General features: G+C 37.9%; 1 protein-coding gene across 1 annotated transcript; it reads right to left on the bottom strand.

Moving 5' to 3' along the window:
• Nucleotides 1-3,489: 3,489 nt before the first annotated feature.
• LOC128599145 (collagen alpha-1(V) chain-like) lies at nucleotides 3,490-22,083 on the bottom strand. Its single transcript, XM_053610570.1, has 5 exons — nucleotides 22,029-22,083; nucleotides 5,637-5,817; nucleotides 5,157-5,315; nucleotides 4,221-4,413; nucleotides 3,490-3,664 (listed from the first exon to the last, which is right to left on the bottom strand). Exons 1-5 carry the CDS (start codon nucleotides 22,051-22,053, stop codon nucleotides 3,497-3,499), a joined length of 726 nt encoding a protein of 241 aa, XP_053466545.1. The 5' UTR covers nucleotides 22,054-22,083; the 3' UTR covers nucleotides 3,490-3,496.
• Nucleotides 22,084-23,734: the final 1,651 nt, after the last annotated feature.

Here is a 23,734-nt window from a genome sequence, read left to right on the forward strand (position 1 = left end):
CCAATGTGTTACCTTATATTTATAACCCTGTGAGCCCAGGTGTACTAAAAAAAAAAAGTAAAATATCAATGGGAATATACTTCAAATATAATTTTTCTCATTTGAATTCATAGGGGTGCCAATAATTGTTGCAGACCTATATTTAACAAAGATATATATTTTTGATAAACCTGTGTTTTGTTTGCAATTGTTTGATATCCATAAGAGCAGAGTATTTTTGTGAATTTCTTTTAACAAAAGATCAAAAGGTTAAACAATTGAATAAAATTTTCACAGTCTTCTTTGCTCACATTCGCCAAGGGTGCCAATATTAGCAGAGGGCACTCTGTGTGCAAATTTTACTGGTTTCTCGCTGATGCAGACTTTCGGCTAGGGCCTGAGTGATATAAGTGCACGAATAATTCCCTGAATAATTTATTTAAAGTGTGAACCTGACATTGATTATAAGATCATTACCAAAAACAGAACTAAAATCCAACAAAAATTGACAAACTGCAGCATGGACCATGTGAACATTCAGTTGAGAGTAATAAACAAACGGTTTGACATAAATACTAAAATTATTAAATAGCTCAATAACAGTGCATAGCTGTCCATCAGCTACCAAGAGATATTTTTAAACCATTTTAAACAAATTTGCCATAACTAATTTCTCAACAAGCTGATATATTCCTAAAGAAACAGTTCCTAAAGAAGCCACAGCTAACTAGAGCGTTGCATGTTGCCATGCCAACACACATACTGACTGACAGCCCGTATTAACTGTTGTAACTGTTTCAATGTAACAGATTATTGCTCGAATTGAAAATTTATGTTGCGAACACAAGACAAGCGGAATGACACAATCAGTGAAATGTATATCAGTGCAGTTATACTAAATACCAGCACTATTGGAACACTGCTTGTCCAATCAAATTAGTGGACCAGAACTCACTGTTGTATAATATAGAAACAATAGATTATATGAGCACGTTAATATAAACATAAGCGTTCCTGTCATGGAAATTTAACCAACACCTTCTGACCAATCAGAATCAAGAATACAAGAATGGTGTAAAACCACTGTAACACACAGAGCTTCTCAGCCGTTCGCTGCTAGATCCTTAATCACTACTGTATGTGACCCATTTAGCACAACTTAACTTATTTTCATGATGAAGTGTATGACTGCAGGCACAATATAATTAAAACCCCCCGGGGTGTATGACCATGACTTGCAGATTTGGACTGGTTTCAAACACCTGACTGTAATGAAAATATAACTGTATAGATGTTTTTGTCATGATGTCAACAATGTGCTCTGAAATTAGTTTGGAATTCCCAAATGTACAGATGGACTGTTTCCAATCTGATGTTGTTGTTTGAACTGGGAACAGCTGTATAACAACTTTACGACCAGTCCTTGAGCATATAATTCTATTGAATTTGCTCCACTTGCTACAACACCATTTTATACCATTCAATAAACATACATGTGGACTATAAAGAGGTTAGAAAAGCAAACATTTATAACTCCACTCCTACAGAGAGAAACGGCACTCCACGTAATGAGGCCTTTTTGTGGAAAACTACAAAGTCATAACTCTAAAACATCTCAAGACTTCACCCCCAGAGTCACACACACCCTCAACACACACCCACAAACCCACACACAGATTTCACTTGACAACAGATGAGACAGATGAGAGAAAACAGTACACATAATGTCCAGTAAAGCAGCTGTCAACTCAACACGACCTTTTTTCAGCTTAGAGCAACATGCAATGTGTTAAATAAAAAAAAAAACTTAAAAGTTTCAAACAAAAGACTCAAAAGGCCCACAAGAATCACACCCTGAAGCATCCTCTGCTCAAGAAGGCCATTAAAAGGCAACTGAATAAATCTTGTCTCCTTTTCAGTATTTTTGGCTTTTCTCTGAAGTGAAACCTTTAGTGCAGATATTTTAATTTGGAGATGCCATGACACCTAAATTAGGAAGAGACTCATTAACCCCTTAAACACCCTGGATTATTATTCAGATTAATTTACAGCATATTAAGCAGTAACTACTATGAATTATTCAGTAACAAGAGTAAAACTAGTACCAAAATGTATAGGAGTGTTATGATCAGACGATTTGGATTGATTCATAGATTTACAAAGCAAAAATGTAAAAGAATCGAGGCGACAATCATAAACTGATTATTATCAATTGTTATTGTTTATAATGGATTCATCCAGAATTAACAGTAGACTTAACCTGGTTCTGAACCAAGTTTGGTAATTACATAGGAGAATGTAAATCGATTAGCAAATTTTAAATCGCACCGACTTAAAGTTAGCTTATTAGCTTACATTTAGTAATGTTCATAATTGCATAAGTAAGGAATAAAACATGTCAGGACGTGCTGTTATATGAATATAGCCAACGATGGAGTGGTGTCATGCATCTATAAATAGTTATTCCCTCACTCTATCTTTAAAAATGCAGCTTGTCATGTTACTGAGAAACTGGACAGTGAAAAGTCCTGAAAACTTAAATCTGAGGCAGGAACTTACTCACCATTCCAAAGCACTGACACTGGAGACTCCTTCCATAGATGTTAAATAAATGTTTCCTTACAGAAAGCTTCAACATATAAACGATATTTAGGTTTTTCTTGGTTAAATAACAACACATTTTTTGAAAATCTGTATATATCTTATTATTACTCTTGTCTTACATTAGTCTTGCATTACGTGCAGTCAGTATTATTATCATAACCACTGTTATAGAGAATATATATATATATATGGGAAAAATTTCATGATTATATATATATAATCATGAAATTTTTCCCATTTCCGTCCCTATCGTAATTGATAACTATTAACACAAATATATTGCTTTGAATTGCATATCTTTTGGCTAAACTACAAAACTCCAGAGGAAGCTTAATGACTTTCCAGGCCATTTACTAACGCTTGAGTATTTCCTGCACAACGACTCTAAGTGAGCGCCTTCTTGTCCTCCAAGCTGGAGTGTTTATTACTATAGCGCTCCCATCACCATCATTAATCACAGCCAGCCCTTACTACCAGGAGAGAAACGTTACAGATTAATGGGGACAAATTAGAAGTCAGGTTCATCGCTCTATCTCCATCTCATCTCTTCATGTTCCAAATTCATCTACCCTGAAGCTCATTCGCACATATTGCATAAGGGCTGCATCCATTTGTACCAGTAGAACAAGCCAATGAAATGCTCGAGCAAGCATCTTAATGTATCTGGATGTGTTGGAATTCAGCAACTGACTTACCAGCATGTCTACTTCCTCCGTTTGTGGCCTGGGATTATGAATTGTGGTCGTAATAAAAGGATCTATTCTGCCACTGAAGGACTCTGCAGAGGTTATTGGGTCTTCTATCAGGCTGCTTGGGGACAATGATAGAGTCTGGAGGAGTAGTAGTGAAAAGATTTTTGTTTTCGTCCAATTAAAGTGTTCCATAGGACTGATTCATTACGTTAACAGAGTCATTAGACATGACAGTCGAATGTGGCTCTATTCTTTTGTACCTGTTTGTTGTGAGATGTTTTGGAGGACCAGGAGTCCACTGAGGCTCCACACACCGGCTGGTGGAGACTGCACTGATTTTTAGCAGCTCTGCCGTCGCCCATGATGAACATCATCTGCCGGATATCCCCCTATGAACACAAAATCATCCATGTCCAATAAAAACAAGCATAAGCATCAGCCACAGCTCTCATCTGAGTAACAGTCTCTGTGACTGTTTGGACTGCAAACACATTACCACTAGGTTTCTCATGCAATGTCACACTATAATATGAGGAACAGCCTTGAAATTAGCTGGAAGATGTGCATGATTTATCACACACGCTCAGCCAGCTGCTTGACCCATCGCCATTAATACAGCATTAGGTAAGCGATGATGAGATCACTAACATTCAACATATTTGAGCCACATGGCAATTAGATACAGTGCTTAAGGTGCAGCAGCTCAGAGCTTTCCGGTTTTATTAAAAGATCAAGATGATCCGCTGCTAATTTAATACACAGCAGTGAACTAATTTTCTTTAAGTTTATGGGGCGTTTTTTGGATATAATTTGAATTTGGCATATCGTAATGGTCTTTTTAAAATCATCATTATTCCATTTTGTTTAAATGAGTTGCGCTTATGCTGTAAACAGTCTTTCAAAGTCTCGCTTTTCCCAATGCTTGAAGAAAACAAAACAAAATACCTCAAAAGGCGTCTCAAAGCCCTGCAGGATGCCTCCGAGCATCAGCAGACCGTCTGTAGGGATGCCCAAGTATGGGAAGGTCCATCTGACTTTCTCCACCAGCACACAGTTCACATAGACAGCCAGATACTCCAACGAGACTCCCACTGAGACCCAGTGCCACTGCGAATCAGACAGGCCTGACACTAAAAACCTGCGGAAACAAAAACACACACTGGATGAACAAGCGGTGATAAGCCCTTCCTCTCTTTTAAGTAAAAATTTAAATGATAAAAAATGATTAATGGTTATTTTTGACTTTTGTGGAAAAACGTGCCACAGCATTACCGACAGTCATAAGTAAAAATACACAGGATGGTATGATTTTTTTCTAGGCCAGTCTGTACATTCATGCAGCCTATCACTGATACGTGATATGATTCAATGATAATGATACAACGATAATGATTCAAGTGAAACGCCCCTTAGATTTAATGTGCATTGGGGATCATTTATTTACGCCTCACTGAAACATCCATTAAATATCATCAGCAGTAAGTAAGTAACATTCTGATTGTTTTGTAAATGGTAGAAAATGTGCTTGTGTTACAGTATGTAGACCCTGTTAGTATTCATCTTGCATGTTTTTTGCGGTTGTTATCATACGAAATCTGACATCTAAAGACCTATCTCTTCCTAAAGTACCTATTATCACTTTTTATTAAAAAAAACAAAACTATATTACCTCCCCAACAGAGTTTCTAGACTCATTGATAGAGACTTCAAAGCACTTCTGTAAGTCGCTCTGGATAAGGCCTTCTGCCAAATGCCATAAACGTAAAGGTAAATGAATGTTTTTAGACTCACAAACCCTTAGAAAACGGTGGCCTTAATTTGATTGTCAATAATTAATTCATAATGCAGAGTGTAAACAGAGTGCTCGACTCTCAGACTTACTCGTAACCTTGCTGATGGGCAGTGATGAAGGTGAAACCTGAGGGACTGAGGCGAATCTGAAGTGTCACCTGATTGTAAAAGTCCAGAATGGTGAGGACACTGCGGTCCACATTCTGAGAGCTGCGCAGCTGAAGGAGTACACTGAACTCGTCTGCAAAGCTGTGCACACACACACACACACACAGTGTGTAGGATGATGGGTTAAATAATACATGTGATTATTCTGCTCAGTATTCAAATCATGCTACCTGCTCCATCTTCATGGGGTGCCAATAATTCCGTTGGGCACTATTCATATAATGCATATTTTGTATATATATATATATATATATATATATATATATAATACAATAAAAACAGGGGTCTAAGATAAGCTAAGCTCACTAACATCATAGTCAACGATATAATGTGATCAAACCGATAATCAAAATATTAACTATTAATCAGCAGTCTAGCAGTGTTCAGGATTTAGGGACAGACCTCGGGCCAAAAGCGTGTCTCGTTGGCAGAGTCAGGGTTGAGTAGAGTCCAATGTTCAGCACTGAGCATCCCTCATTATCCTCGAACAGAGACACGTTGTTACTCTGTGGCACGAGACTGGACAGGAGCTTCAGTAAGTCCACCTTTCGGGTGAAAGGATTCAAACGCTGTTCCACTTCCTCTGTGAAAAAGGCAACCGACAAGCGTTCATGAGCAACAATATAAAACTGTAGAGTTCTTCATTTTGGATAGTTAAGGGTTTTTCGATTCCTAAAGGAGTTCTGCTGAGCTCTGCTTGGAAACCCTTTCCATATGGAGAAGCTCAGTTATAGGCTTCTATATAGAAATCTCAGAGGGACAACCTAAAGAACGCTTTAGGGTTCTACTCTAATAGTGTGCATTAGCATAAAGGAAACATATTCCACCAGAGTCCACCAGAAAGTAGGGGTTAAGGTACATATTTAATTTACGGTACAGTTACTGAAAAATTTGTTTTAATATGAATTACTAAATAATGAAGACATTTCTGACACAGAGGCTGAACTACTGAGGTTCAGCTGGTACACGTACATCAGTAAGTGGTCCCGGGCGCTAACGCCGCTGTGTGGCTAAGTGTTTACTCCGATATGCTGGAATTGTCGATAACGACACTGTCCTACATGTAAATTACTCAATGTAACCCTGCTAGCTTGTTCAATATGCCTTTTAGAAGTAGACAGTACAAGTCAAATAAATTTCCTACATAGTTTGTTTGTTTGTGTGTGACTTAACACCATGCCAGCTAACATGGCTATTTTCATGTCAAGAAACAGGTTAAAATGTAGCAAAATATGAAGAGTTTACAACAGTTTTTTTTTTTTTTAAAGTTTATTCTCGCGAAGAATTCTAAAACTAAATCTGGCTTCACTTCTTTTAATATGAATCAACCGAATAAAAAAAAGAGTCCTAGACGAGTTGAAACCATCACAGTCCATTAAAATATGCCTCAGAGATATTGGATTTTGGCATAAGGAGCATAATGGATCGTCAATCTGCTTCATAGGTACAATTTACTTCTAATTTACAAATTACATCCATTTTCTATACTGTTTATCCTACACAGGGTCGTGGGAAGCCTGGAGCCTTTCCCAGGGGACTCGGAGCATGAGGCGGTGGACACCCTGGTTGGGGGTCCATTCAACTATTCCAGATGAAATATTATATTATATTATACCATTATTGTGGAAAACTTGCATCATATCCAATAGGATATCTAATATCATCTGGTGGTTTAGAAGTCACTAATGTCTGGTCCAGTTTCATTGTTTTGCTTTATTTGAAGTTACTTCTTTCTAACAACTCAGCAGCCTCGCATGCCAGCCTACCTGGCAAAGTAATGAAAATGCCTTTCAATTTTAAACGTAAAAGCAGAGTCCAAAGCAAATACAGAGGAAAGTTCAAACAATTAGATCCAGTTCTTTACATCAGGTCCGTCAGGTCTGTCGGGTACTCTGTACCCCTGTTTAACAATGAACTCTGGCTGGTACGTGGTAAACTATCATATTTAGCTTAGCCAGGGCTAATAATCTGGTACTTTCCATGGACCTACTAATACTTGCACAGGAGCCCACTGTGTCAAAGTTCTGCCACTGTACTAACCCCAAAATCCATGCTTCAACATAGAGTTTAACACAACATGATATGAATAATGTACTGTAGAACAACCCAGTGAACAGAGTAACACCTCAGGTCATTCATGTACTGTGAGAGTTATTAATCACACAGTACATGACAGCAAAGAAAAGTGGGAAACAGTAGGGAACAGCAGAAAACAGCTGGGCACTTCTGGGTCCATGAGGAACACAGGAAGAGTGCTGATGTAGGATCTGCTCCCAGCATACATGTAATAGTATTTTTTTAAAAGATGAAAGGCAAACCCTGATCCTTCATCAACATTCTTACTTTGAGAAGCCTGATAAAAGTGCTAGGTTGGAAAGCATTTCTTCTATGATTTATCACACAAAGAACCCATAAAAGGGAAAACCACAACTAAATGCACGTGGTTCATGGAAACACAGACCACCTCTCTGATTTCTTGATTTCTTTCAACAGTGCACCATCAAGGATACACCCAATGCTCATACGATGCCTACGTGTAAAAGATAGATCCCTACTCTTTCCCAGGGGTTTTTAATAGAAAAAAGAGGGGGAAAATCCATTTTATTTACCATTTTATCGATAAATTGACATTAGTTCAGGTGTATGGTAAAATCACAGGTTTATATAAATGCACTCGTTGTAATACATTATAGCTTCTATAGTAACAATTAATTTTACAGGGACTTGGATTGTGAACAGTCCACAGAATCTAAGACTAATAATGAATAGTTGTTAGTTAACAAAGAAAAACATATCACTGATATGGCAATGCTTTCTGTAAGAAGATATTTAGTTATCATTTTTGGAGGTAAAGCTGTACGGTAACAACGTTTTCCCCTGGAGAGTATGGCTGTAGCCAAGACCACCATCGTGAAGTCCAAGATAAGTCCAAAATTTTCAAGGCCAAGCCTTTATTTCAGCTAGTTTGTGCATCGTGCCAATGATCAGAGTGTTTTCTAGAAGAAGAAATGACTTCATGTTAAGCTTTGTGCCTGCGAAAAGGAAAAAACAATATGAACATTCTTTTTTACAAACTCTCAGTCGAGACCGAGGCCATGTTTAATCAGACTAATGTCCAAGAAAAGGACACGTCCAAGTACAAACTGCAATTGGCCTGAGACAAGTCCAAGTCAATACAGAAAACATATCATATCTAGACCTGTGTCCAAGATCAGAATTGAGTCCTACAGCCCTACTGGAAAGTCTTTAGGATGGAGGACTTTGTGCTTTACGGATTCTCAGTAACAATTATTTTTTTGTTTAATTAACTTCGAGAGAGAGAGAGAGAGAGAGAGAGAGAGAGAGAGAGAGAGAGAGAGAGAGAAAGAGATACAGGTGAGGGAACGACTGTTTATAGTTCTAATAATTTAGGCAATAGAAGGAACTTGTATCATGGATGTTCTATAACAATATATGTAAATATAAATTTTCTGTAATGAATAAAAATGCAGTCCGTATAGGATTTTGCTGGGGTTTTGTTGTGATTGTTGCAGCCACATATAGTTGACTTAGAATTTTGTGATGCAATTCGAGGAGGTTTTTTTCGCAGAAAAGTACTTGAATTGGCGAAATTGCAATTGCACGTAATTGTTTCACAGTGATGTTTTCTGCTAAATGAGACGTTCTAGCTGTACTCATGTTCGACAGATCTGAATCGAAGAGGGATTTGGCTGAGTGCGCGTCGTGACGACGTTTTGGCCCAAATCTGCAGAAAATCTGTGGTCATTTTGAAAAATCACAAGCGTTTTGCAGAGTTTGCTTGATTTTGCATTAATTCCTGTAATTGCAAAATCTCGAAATCCTGGAGGGATTGAAAATGTAATCATTGCATTAATCCTGTGGTATACTGTAAAATGAATAAAAAACACTTCAGAATGTGCGGTTAAAGGAAAATAATAAACCTTGGAGTGGTACCAGTACTCCACTTTGCATTAGGCCACAGTGATTTTTTTTCCACCTATGACTGCATGCTCCATCATGTTTTGTTTCCTACGTATAAAACATTCAGAAACATGCACACTTTTGAACTGATATCATTATGTTTCTCACTATAACCCACTAAATGTTGTAATAAATGACACTTCTTTGCCTTCATCCTATTGGACAATTTTTGCACTCAACTCTAACCGATATACAAATTTGCAGTGAATCAGCCAATGCGCTTTCAATTTCTCTTGGAGGTCATTCATATTTCTCGAACCTAATACACAAAATGACACAGAAGAGATTTTGGTGAGGTGGTCCCTAATGAAATTTCCATCCATCCCTTATTCACATCCAGCTGTATTGAGCGGGACCAGCGAGACGTCTCTGCATACTTTATTAACCTTGTAACTTTCCAGCAGTTTTAACAAAGGACCCTCTCAGAAATCATACCAAATACAAACCCACGTCATTTTGAAGCAAGGTTCTAATTTTACAACATAACATTTCCATTGAGTTCCATTTGTAGCTTCCGGGTCATTAAACCTAGAGGGGAAAAAGGAAAGCCTTGTAGTCAGTACAGATGTATGCAGATTTATACAAGAAGCTGCTGAATGAATGAAGTTCAAAACAGCAATAATTCACTGTGTATTTAAATAACATTTAATATCTTCTGCCTAAATCAGTCTCTTTGAAGAAAAAAAAAATCAGCATAGCTGCTGTACATCATTCCTCATAACCAGACCTAGATGGCATTTCAGTTAAGAGGGATTCCTCGTTAGCTTCAGCTGGGTGTTGAAAAGAGGCTTCACCGATTAGCCACTCCAGGCCTGTATTGCAGTCACGGCTCACTCGTCACTCTCAGCTGGCGCAGGTAGCAGCTAGCAGTATCATGAGAGCAGGACTCCAGTCACACATTAGCATTCTCTGATAATCTGCTGAAAGCTCAACTTCGCTTTTTACTCTGCATACCACGAACGCATTTATCTATACACATACATGCACACATACCAGGCATATAGAGTACAGAGACATGTAGGCAATCTATTATGACATTTCGTACTATATCATTTATACTCTCACTGGTCACTTTATTAGGAACACCTGTACACCTTCTTATTCATGCAATTGTCCAATTAGTAGAATACTAGAAAAATACCAGGCAATGTTTGGGTGAGTCTGTGTCTGCTGTAGCATCAGATTCTTGTTCTTGGCTGACACGAGTGGAACCTGATGTGGTCTTCTGCTGTTGTAGACCATCTATCTCAATGTTGTGTCTTCTGAGATGCTTTTCTGCTCACCACCATTGTAAAGAATGGTGAGTTACTTCAGGCTTCCTGTCAACTCGAACCATTCTCCTCTGATCAAGAGTGCTTACTTGATGTTTTATTTTTATTTTTTATTTTGTGTAAACCATAGAGTCGGTTCTGTGTGAAAATCCCAGGAGGTCAGAAGTTTCTGAAATACTCAAACCAGTGCATCTAGCACCAACAATCATTCCCTGTTCAAAGTCACCAAGCTCACATTTTTTCCTCATTTTGATGTGCAATGTGAACAGTTACCGAAGAGCATGACCTATATCTTGCATCTTGCTGCTGCCACATGATTGGCTGTTTGGATATACTCCTAATAAAGTGGCCAGTGATGTAGATGGGGTCGTGACCCCTTGTGTCGCAACACAATTGCGACACAAGGGTGAATTATTCATTCATCTTCAGGAAGTGCTTTATCCTGGTCAGGGTTGTAGTGGATCTGGAGCTGATCTCATGAACACTGAGGTGTGAATCATCAAATAAATGATGCATAATCACTGTATGGCATGTTTGGTCTTGACATACACCTGTTCATAGAACTGCATGTACTTATTTTAAAACAGTTATCATGCGAAAACGTCTTTAGCGTAAACACAAGGCCTGAAGCTTGGCAGCAGTCAGTGAGGACAGCTGTTCAGTATCATACACAGTGTATACTGATAGAGTGTGGAGGCCATTTAGGTGCACATAAATCTTATACAGTGATGATGGAAAAGAATCCAACACGATCCAAACAAAGCAAACCGAAAGACTTAGACAGGTGAGGGAAGAGAGAAGCTGCACCATCTTGATGCCACGTGTTTGCAAAAGACCCCTATACCACCATCCTACTTCTTTTGTTCTGAAAAAACACTTTAGAACATCAGACCATAGACACACACCTCATTGCTTTCAGCATGCCTTTGTCACTAATTCCTCATAACCTCCTGGCTGATTAAAGAGCTTTAGTGCAAAACATGTATTACTGTGGTATATATATATACTGTAGTTAAGAGGATGTTGACAACAAAAAGAAAATAGCTTTGGGGTGTAAAGCAAAGGTAACCTTTAGCAGCATGTGGAAGTTGCACGCATATCTGAGTATTTCAGTATTAGAGATTACACTGCAACATACATAGACAACAATCAAATATTCTCAGTATAGCGCATGTGTATTATTTTATATATTGCACTATTGCTAATGGAGGCTACAGTGATCTCACAGTACAAGTGTATATGGGGGGAATGGCAACAAAAATGTTACAAGTTTCAGTATTTTCTCATAAATATATGAACAGTGAGCCTGATTAAACACAGCAGCATCTGATTCATTTATCTTTGAATAAATATACAGCCTTTAAATAATATGTCCATTTTCAAATGTCCAAGATTGAAGAATATCTATACACCTTCTCCCTTATTAAAAATGCCTGAATTTATTAAATACATAGCTTACCATTTAGAAAAGCCTCCATGTTCCTCTGCAGTCTTTACAAACTAGCTAGCTAGTTCACTGCTACAGTAGTGTGTTAGCGCACATTTTTGCCACAGATAGACATGTTTTATTTTAAAAACAATAGCCAGGTAGCTAGCTGATAGTAAATTAGCATGCACCATTAGACTATAACAAACAAAACTGTTTATGTCTCAAAAACATTGCAAGCAGCTTGTCTGATAATTGGGAAGATGTTGGCACAAGTTTTATCTGCTACGTTTAGCCATCATTAAGTCTAATATGTGATTTAAACCTCTCCACCTCTTTAGTTGCAACCATTTAGCTTAATTTCAATTCAAATAACCTGAATACAGTCAACAACTGAATGAGTATTTTAACTTGTCTAAAGCTATAAAAGCAGAATAATAATGACATATAGTAAATTAAGTGTGAATGAAAATGACATTATGTTGCCATCTTTCCAATTAGCAAACAAGCTACATATGATCGTCTTCGAGACATAAACTGGACGTCATACTGACGTTGACTAGATATCTATTTGCTATGTCAATTACTAATGTTAGCGAAGTTAGCTAGCTAGTTAACGCTGCAGATTCTGTGGATAAACTTTTCTAGGCATCATGTCATCCTTTCATAATTAGCATATCAGAATAATTACCCCCCCCCCCTTTTTTTTTGGATAAATTATGCTCATAAATAACACTTTTTACAGGTAGTACAAGGGAAGTCAGCATTCCAAGTTAAATATTTCTTTTAAAATTTATTTTGGAGTTCAGAGATACTTAAGACACACAAAAAAAGTTAAAGGTAATCAGTTTATATGTTTACACTAATACATTTATATTTATAGCACGTTGTTGCAGTGATGTTTAAGTAGCATACAGCAAGTTTTCATTCGAAATGCCATGTCTGAAATGCTAATCTACTGCAGCACTGGCTAACATCGATTGTTTTCTATTCTTCATTAGCCAGCTAATGCATCCTAACGGCTGATTTGGCCAAGTCCCAGCTGGGCTACAAAGAGGTCCAGTGGCTGCTCAGACACCGCGGTAGTGATATCATGATAGTGATGAGAGAGAGATCACAGGGCCAGAGGGTGTAGAGATAATATCTATTACCTGCTCCACTCAGCTGTAGCAGCTCTGCATAGACGGCAAGAACAGAGGCTTATAGAGCTGCTTACTACAGGAGGAGAATAGGCAACTTTCAAGGGCAGTGAAGTCATCAGCATGCATTTATTATATGCCGTTTGCTAACTGCTGTTTTCCCAATTAGTAGGACCTTCAGAGAACCTGTCAGTTCACAGTGTAATTGGATGCTTTGGTGGGCCATTTATCAAGCTGCATCTTTTGCTTTCGTGACACTTAATAGGCCCAAACAAAAACGAACAAATGGAGACTTCTATGAGAAAATAGCATTACATTTAAGCTTGTGTGAAACCAGAAACCCACTAAACATACCTGCATGTGCTCTCTAACTGAGATAATGTTGTCATTGCAGCAATAAGGGGCAGACGGTGTCTGGTGAAAAGGCTTGATCATGACAGACTGGTGATTTCCTGCCTTGCTTTCATCACCCGGAATACAGACAGGAACATTTCCACAGAAGGTACAAGAAGGCACAATTTACTCTGATATACACCTAGCACTGAGTGTTTAGGAATTGTGGTAGAAAACAACAACAAAAAATGCTGAGGTAATGTGAGCATTTTGAAAGATGGATTTTATATTCTCTCCATTATGTTTGGCCATTACTAATAATAAATCACAGAGAGACAGAAGAATTTCGATGTATTACGCATTCAGGCAACAATTTTTCATTCTGAGAAATATAATACTTATTAAACTGCCAGGGATCCAATGGTAATTTTGTCTGCTATTAGTTTTCCTCCTAGCTCTTACAATCCTTTTGTGAAGCTGGAGTATATCTTCAGAGGCCAAGCATATATAAAAGCAAAATTCTATCCATCTCCATGTCTATAAACTCTAAAAAAAACTGCACATGCCCCTGTCTAGAATGCAAGAAATGCAGAAAAAAACAACATTCAGACTAAATGGTAACTGATTTCTTTAGGGACCAACAGGCTTCCAAACAGCAACATTTGGAAGAGACATTTTTGAAAAGACAGGGACAACAGAGGCATGGATACGATAACAACTCGTGTTTCTTTCCCAGATTACTTTGGGAAACCGTGATTCATGTCAGAAAACACATGGTCATGGAAAACTAACAATGCTCCTTAGGGAGAGAAGTGGGAAATCTGGCCTGGCAGAAATGTACAACTCATTATCACCGTCAATAATCTATTTATCCAAATACACTTGTTCTATGGGAAAAAAAATTGCATGCCAAGAAGCTTACATGGGCTCCTCTAGCTCCTCTGTGGAAACATCTATGCCTAAAAAAGTTCAAAATCACACATGTCCACAACTAATGATACAATTTTTTAACTGGAGGGTTTGAGACAACCTGGACCATGCCAAATGTAGTAGCATGCAGCTTAATCACACTCTTTCTTAATAAAAACAGAGACAGACCTTTAGATTCTTCAACAGTCCAACATTTGTTGGATAGAGGTCACGATCACTTGCTTCCCTGCGTATACGTGGTGACAGCTCAGGTCAGTCTGGACAAGGAGCTGGTGACCCAGATTTCTGACCATAGGCTACATCGTTAGCAGCAAGATGTGCATTCCAGGGCCAGGGGTGTAGAGCACACAGGTCGTCCACACGCTGACAAGCTTGATGAAAGGTCTCCTGGACACTTGCCAAATCATAATCCTAAGAGTATCTTATTGTGGACTAAGTCCAACAATATATATTGTTGAGAAATAAGAAGAATCGTCAGGTAAAACAGTTTCATATGGAAGAGCAGGAACGATCTGAAACTGTAGGTGCTATATGCCCAACCAACCAACATGTTCTAAGACCATGTTCTAAGCTTTCCTAACAACATTCTTTCATCCATTCATTCATATTTTTTCCAGCTTTTGGGTTGTGGCATAGTAACAGGCTATGAAGTTCAGCCCAGACGTCTCTATCCACAGTCACAGATTCCAGCTCCTCCTGAGGGATCCGCAGACGTTCCCAAGCCAACTTTGAGATATAATGTGTCCAGCTGGTCCTGGGTCTGCCCTGAAGGTCTCCGTCAGTTGGGACGTGCCTGATGCAGCTCTAGCGGGAGCCGACCGGGAGGCATCCTAGCAAGGTACCCAAACCAGCTCAATTGGTTCCTCTTAACTCTGAGGCTCTTTCATATTGCCAAGATCCTCAACCAATCACAGAGAGTAATATTGCACAGCAACCTTGCAAAGGAATCTCCTTTGCACCTTCTATACAGTACTTGTTTACTCTTTCGGTCACTACCCACAGCTTGTGACCAGAGGTGAGGATATGGACCAACACAGTGAGCATCATCTGCCAACTGAAGCCATTTTCATGAATGTTTGGCAAATTGTAGTTAAACTGTTATAGTGATAAAAAAAATACCAAAGCCCCTATCATGAATCCAGATCAACTGTGACTAGAACAGCATCCTTTTAAGAGCAAAGCTACAAGCTTGTAAAGAACTTGACCTACAATGTTTACACACCATTAAGAACGCCTACACACACCTCCCACGTTGTAGTGTTTCTCTGTGGGGATGCATGCATTTTATAGATCCTAACAACCGAGCCAGACTGTTCCAACATTACAGCATGTCTATTACACATCCCCAGGGATCTGATTTTCATTCTGACCATTTCATTCATACTTACAGCAAGGTTTGGCCTGGGGAGCTGTTCCTATATGCCTCGTACATTTCTTCCAATATCACAAGCAATTACTCTCCATTAACCAAGCAAGAACGTTGGACAGAAATTCAGAGCTGAGATTAAGGTCTGAAAATGTCATTTCCTTTGGAGAAGGGTTTCCTTTGCATGAACTTTAGTACTTACTAATGGCTGTGCACTTTAAATGTCTTTTGAGAAGCAGCCAGGTCAGGCCATCAAACCACTGGCTGTGTATATTTGACAGAGCTGCTTTTTTTTTCCTGTAACAAACCTGATTCAAGTGATTAAACATTTCATATAAAAGGTTATTCAGAATTCTTATTCAGATTCTTATCTTGCTTATTTCCTTCGCTTTAACTTCATGGTAAACTAGCATAAAGGTAGGGACAGTAGAAGAGATCCTTGATGGCATGAGAGTGCCAAGAGAAGTTTGAGGAGGCTTTGCCCCCTCAGGGTCTCTTTTCAGTACTAACAGGAGGGCTCTTGTCTCTTAACCGCAGACTAAAGCACTGCCAAGAGTTGTTCTTGGAGCCTGGACACAAGCTCGATTGGGAGGACACTAGTGCTTTAAGAGGAGATTCCTGTCACCAGTCAGAGCAGCATTTTGAGAGCCGAGTGACTGGCGTCAGGGCCACGACTTAACGACATGAGAGATGGAAATGAGGGGTTCAGTTAACATAACTACAAGTTGGACAAACATAAGAGACATCTCAGATTATCTCTTCATGTTAATGAAAGGCTTAGTTTGTAAGGCATGTTGCAATAGTATCTAAACCAGTAATGGAGATAGGCTATAGGCAAATTTGGGAATGGGATTTTGGAATCCTGATTTCTTTTCGCGTACTAAACCGTTTCAGAAATTAAAAAAAAACTAAGATAAAAGGCAACCTGAGTAAACACAAAATACCAGTTTTTAAATGATAATGTTATTTATTGAAGCAAAAAAGTTATCCAATACCAATTGGGTCTGTGTGAAAATGTATTTGCCCCTGTAGTTACTAATTCCCCAAATCTATGAAACTGCATTGATAATGGGGTTCAGCTGGACTCGACACAACCAGGCCTGATTACTGCAAACCCTGTTCAATCAAATCAACACTTAAATAGAACTTTTTCAACAACAGGAAGTTGGTTACAAGGTCTTACTCAGTAACACAGTATGCCAAAGTTGAAAGAAATTCCAGAAATGATGAGGAAGAAGGTGATTGAAATACATCAGTCTGGGAAGGGTTACAAATCTATTTCAAAGGTTCTGGGACTCCAAAGAATCACAGTGAGAGCCATTATCTCCAAATGGAAAACCTCGGTACAGTAGTGAACCTTCCCAGAAGTGGTCGACCTTCCAAAGTTCCTCTAAGAGCACAGTAACTACTCATCCAGGAAGTCACAAAAGAGCCAAGGACAACATCAAAGGAACTTCAGGCCTCTCTTGCATCAATAAAGGTCACAGTTCATGACTGCACTATCAGAAAGACACTGGGCAAAAATGGTCTCCATGGAAGAGTAGTGAGGTGAAAACCACTGCTAACCCAGAAGAACATTAAGACTCGTCTGAATTTTGCAAAAACACACCTTGATGATCCTCAAAGCTTTTGGGAGAATGTTCTGGATTGAGGAGTCGAAAGTGGAACTGTTTGGAAGACAGGGGTCCCGTTACATCTGGAGTAAACCAAACACAGAACTCCACAAAAAGAACATCATACCTATGGTCAAGCATGGTGGTGGAAGTGTGATGGTGTGGGGATGCTTTGCTGCTTCAGGGCCTGGGCAACTTGCAATAATTGAAGGAAACATGAATTCTGCTCTGTACTAGAAAATCCTAAAGGAGAATGTCCGGCCTTCAGTCCATAAGCTAAAACTAGATTATGCAGCAAGACAATGAAAGCAAATCAAAGCATAGGAGTAAGTCCTAGTCCTAGAAGTGAATGATCTCAAGCTTTTGGAAGCCTTTGCTTGCAGTTACTGCTGCTATTGTAAAGGTTGCACAACCAGATTTCAAGTGAAAGGGTGCAATTTTTCACATGGGTAATAGGTGTTAGATACCTTTTTTTTTTTTTGCTTCAATAAAATAAATAAATAAATAAATAAATAAATAGCTGTATTATGTGTTGAAGAAATCAGCAAATACTTTGTCACAGCACTGTAAAAGAAAGGCACCTTAACCTTTAAAAGTCTGTGATCATGCCCATGCCATGAAATATCATGTTTTACATATTGCTTAATAAAAGACTTTAAATTTCGTCTTGTCAGTTCAAGTTAATATTTTTTTATTGATCAATTTATTTACATTTCATTTTATAATGATATAATGAAAATCCACTAGTTTCATAGTTTAAAAATATAATAATAATTCTGTTTGGAGTATAAACCAGCACTCCATAAATATTTTTTGTATTTTTATGTGTTCTATGTTCAATGTTCAAGGCAGCTGTTATTTGGACTATAAACAGCATGCCCACCGCTTTCAAACAAGACCTTTTGACCAATCATAGGTTTTGTTAATCACCATGTAATTAAAATTATATAAAACACCACATATTTATTTGAAATAAAAAAGCACCAAAAAGGTCCTAAACTGGGGCCTTGAGGTACACCAGTCATTTTTGCATTGATTTTTGCATCATTTATACAGCACAGTTGGGGAACATTTTAGATTTGTAGAATACAGAACATCCTTGATCACTGTTTTTACATACTCCATTCAGCCTTATTCGCTGGCATTGGCTCAAACCTTTCATTCAATTTAGGTCAGCCGTGTGTTTTACAGACAATTTGAAATGGCTGGAACTCCCCATGCCTTGGCTACTAGTGTGATAAGAAACAATACAAGGCCTGAAGATAACTCTTAACAGATTAGCTCCAGTCTCCGAGTCGGTATCCGAGACAGCCTGTGCTTGTCCGGTTATACTGTAATGATCTCCAGACGCACAATAAGCAGGGGCTGGCCCAAATGCTCTACCCTGGCTGCACACCAGGATTATGGTTATCAATCAGGGATAGCAGTAATTATGCTGCTGTCATATCACTGCCTCGTGTCTGGCTCTGGATGATGGGGGTGCCACTTAGTCACAGACAAGGCGGTTCTTTCATTCAGAGTCCAAATTAAAAGATTAGCAGACTAGAAGCTGAACAAATAGACCGTGACCTTACTCTCTAGAGAGCACAATATGGGGGTCGCCCATTACAGTAAATCATATATGCTACTCAGCTGGTGGTTTTCACTATAAAGATTATGCCAGAGCAAGCTTCATGTAATGATTTTAAAAATAAATAAATAAATAAAAACAGAAAGCATGCTGACTGCTTCAGGACAAACGTCTGTGAGACATTTTCCAGTAGGAAAATGGAAATGAAATCTCAAGGCTGGCCTGCTGATCTACTGTATGACTGAAATTATATTATGCTTTCGTATGTGGGTGCTGTAGGAACATAATATAAACTTGTGTTACTCATACACTATATGTCCAAAGGTTTATGGACACCCGTCCATCACACCCATATGTGGTTCTTCCCCAAACATTTCCCACAAAGTTGGAAGCACACAATTGCACAGGATGTCTTTGTATGCATTTCACATGAAAGCAAGGTTTATGAAGGTTTGCCAAGGTTGGACTGGAAGAACTCGAGTGTCCTGCACAGAGCCCTGACCTTAACCTCACTGAACACTTTTGGGATGAACTGGAACGCAAACTATGTGCCAGTCCTCCTCGCCCAACATCAGTGCCTGACCTCACTAATGCTCTTGTCTTTGAATGAGCAAATCCACCACATCCATGGTCCTAAATCTAGTGGAAAACCTTATTATGATAGCAAAGGGGAACTAAATCTGGAATGAGATGTTCAACCACTACATATGGGTGTGATGGTCAGATGTCCACAAACCACTGGCCATGTATTACATATGTTATGTAAGGAATAAACACAATGGGGCATACTGAAGAAAAGAATTTCTAATGTATATGTGACCAATAAAGACTCATTATCATTAGCATTATCATACTGTTATTGGAAAATAATCCATGATGGTGGTGTGATGTGACCATGAAGATGATTTCCCAATAACAGAAAGTCCTGAAGTGTTTCATTCCTCTTAACCCACAGCAATTTACCAACAATTTTTGTTTTTTAACAAACAAAACACACCATACTTTATCCAGTTATAGTCACAGTTCTCTCACAGTCGTTCCCTCACCAGCCTCTCTTTATTCTCTCTCGAAGTTAATAAGACACACAAAAAAAATGCAGCTTGTCACATTACAAGAAACCAGAAACCACAAAGCCCTCTATCTGTCCTGAAGACTTTCCTGTTTCAGAAAACTTAAAGGAACAGCTTTACGTCTAACTATTACAAAGAGCTGACACTGGAGACTCCTTAAAAAATGCTAAATAATCATCTCCTTATAGAAAACCTTACTATAGTTAATTTCACTATGTGTAACAATTACACAAATTTTTGTATCTGTTTATATGCAACCCTGTGTAAGTTACCTTAGAAGTGATAACATAGTAAAAAAAAGAAAAGAAAAAAAAATGAGCACAGCACATTGATGCAAACCTTGCAGACTCTAATTTCATATAAAATTCCAATAGTAAATTCTAGAAATACTGACTCACAGTAATATCCCTGAGAATCTCTCTGGTATGAGTCTGAAGTAATTCAGGGACAGCTAGGAAAACAGTGACCTCGACTGGACGGTTCATGTGACACTTCATGAAAACATCTCTGAATGGAAGAAAATATGTGCCAAAATCTACACCATCATCTTCTGATGATCTAATCCATGACTTGACACAATGTTTTATATATTCTTACCTCAGCTGGCTGGTTATATTTTTAGCTTAGCTGCAAGTCAAATGATACAGTTTTTTTATCCACTAAGCATGTTGGGAAGTGTTAGCCAAATTAGCAAAGTGGGAAACTAATAAACTGTTAAAGACAAGTTGACAAGAAGTACAAAAAAAACCCCCAAAAAAACAAACAAATGCACTCACAAATCTTCTTGCACAGAAAATACAGTAAACATTCCATCCTATGGAATGATATTATAATACATTATTTTCCACCCACTCTGCAATAAAGTCTGGCAATGACTTCAGCAGATCCATGGATTTAATCCACAATGTTCTCCATTTCACCTGCTGTTCTCAATCTGGAGTCGTACTTGTCCCAGTTCAGCAGGGCAGCTGGATGAAATGGAGCCCTTGGGAACTTCTTGTAACATTATCTCTATTATGAAATTAAACTTGATTATTATTTTTTTTTCTCTACACATGGACATTATTTAAAGACAACCCAGATTATGTCATTCTGACATTGTGGGAAATCAGTGCATGATCGTGAACATCATACCTGTGGTTTGCTCTTGGCTGAAGCTATTGACAGTCTATCAGTTAACATGACTGCTAACTTAAATCATTTTCCCTACTAGTTCCGGTGAATTTCTAGTGAACTAATCATAAGAAGATTTTTCAAATCCCCAAACTCACAGAGATCCACCAATGGGCCCTTAAATGTTAACTTCTCAGTTATATGTTTGGATTGTAATCCTGTGAAGAAAATCAGCCCTGTTTATCTAGGATATACGCTGGATCCTCAAGTTGGTTCTTGAAATTGCACAGTATATCTTCCAAGTTCTCTAAATAAACGTACAAAAAGGCATAACCTCGAGGTATTACGAGCATTACTGTCCTGGAAGGTACAGTTTGGTGACTTTTCCTCTATTTAAAATCTCTTTGGCTACTGGAACTCTCTGCCAAATGATATATAAATGTAACTGGAAGTGTACAATACATGGAAGTGTCCAAAAGAGTTTATCAAAATAAAATAACAACAAAAATTGTGAAATTGTAGCGTTTTAGAGAAATTAAAAATAATTTAACTGCTCTTATTAGTAAATCATGAGAATAGTGCATTAACATACAGAATATTTAAGATCCATTTAGTGATGTGTGGATTATAAACGAGAGTATGGCGGCCCCCTGCGGCGTACTTCGGTACTGCAGCTCAGTGCAAACTTAAACACGGTTTAATTTATGAATTTAATTTTTTGTATATATATATATATATATATATATATATATATATATATATATATATATTCCAAATAAATCCAAGAGCCATTCGAAAATATATATATATATATTATTGACCTATACGGTGATCAATGCGATGACAAAATCGCCTTGAACTTTAAAGTGCTTCAGGGAATATTCAAATGTATGCATTGAAAAATATATCCAGCAATAACAACAACAACAAAAAACTCTAAATACTTATATAATAATAGAATAATAGAATAAGCCATTCTTACCTGACTCCTGAATCCCAGATCCCATTTCTGTCCAATCTGCATGTAATGCGTCAATGCCCATGGTGAGGATGGCAAGAGCCAGAAATCCTCTTAAACACATCTTTATAAGAGACAGCAATCCCACCTGATTCTGGCGTTACAGTACACCAAATAACAAAATAATAATAATAATAAACTGCTTTCAATTAATCTGCTTACTGATCAGAATTTCCATTCAAACAATATCCACTGAGGGGGAAAAAGTTACAGTGTGTATGTACATGTGTGTGTGCATGTGTGTGCATGTGTGTGTGTGTGTGCGTGTGTGTGGGTGCCATCTGTGCTGTTGGTCTACTCCGCTTTACAACCTTGGCAAGTGCATAGTTTACGATCAGGCCTATAAAGCCACGCCCACTAGTCAGGCAACAACCAATGAGATTTCTTCAAAACTGCACGAGCCACTTAGGAGTTACAAATCCCAGTTTACCAAAACACTACTACTAATATATATATGTATTAGATATAACAGCTAAACACCACTCAGCACAGTATGATATAGTCATTATAAATAATAAAATAAACAGTACTACATTTAAATTTGACTATACATTGAATAAAAAGTTTAAATCAAATCAATATTTGGTGTGACCATCATTTGCCTTTAAAACTGCATAAATCTTCTTAGGTGTAGTTTTTAAAGAAACCAACTGATAGATAGATAGATAGATAGACAGACAGACAGACAGATATATAGATAGATAGATAGACAGACAGACAGACAGATAGATAGACAGGCAGACAGACAGACAGACAGATAGATAGACAGACAGACAGACAGATAGATAGATAGAGCGATAGATAGATAGATAGATAGATAGACAGACAGAGTGATAGATAGATAGATAGATAGACAGACAGATAGATAGATAGATAGACAGACAGATAGATAGATGGATAGATAGATAGACATACAGACAGAGATAGATAGATAGACAGACAGACAGACAGATAGACAGACAGACAGATAGATAGATAGATAGATAGATAGATAGATAGATAGATAGATGTGTTGGATAATTCTGCATACATCTACCGTTCATGTAAATACAGAGTGAATATAAGAGCAGTTACATACAATTGTTAAAAAAAGAAAAAATTAATAATAATAATAATAATAATAATAATAATAATAATAATAATAATAATAATAATTTAGCTCTTATACAGTATATTTAGATATATTTTATACAGATATATTTTATACTCTTATACTGAAGCTGTTGCAAGGTTGTGATGGACTTTAACTGGAAATATGGCGAGCACATCACACACACGACACTGCTGCCAAACTGATTACCAAATTCAAAAAGACTGGAAGTGTTGCAGACCAACCGAGAAGAAGTGAACATCCACGAGCATCCACAGACGAAGACACAACCGACGTGGTGGCAAACATCGTCCTGTCCAGTACATATGGAGACTTTGGGATTTCCGTATTTTTCTTTGGCAAGTTAAGACCTCCTACTGTAAATAGGTTGTTCTTAAGTCCTTTTCTAAAAGACATATCCTCTGTTACATGGTTCTACACACCGCACCCACAGAAGAACAACCTGGAGAACCCTTAAGGTTTCTAAATTCTCATTTTTTTTCCTTCTAAGACTGTACATTTTAATTCTTTTTTTTAAGAAATGTTTTACTCACACTCATGAAGATGGCTGACTCTGGAC

Source organism: Ictalurus furcatus, chromosome 22 (assembly GCF_023375685.1).
Source record: "Ictalurus furcatus strain D&B chromosome 22, Billie_1.0, whole genome shotgun sequence".
Classification (NCBI taxonomy): domain Eukaryota; kingdom Metazoa; phylum Chordata; class Actinopteri; order Siluriformes; family Ictaluridae; genus Ictalurus; species Ictalurus furcatus.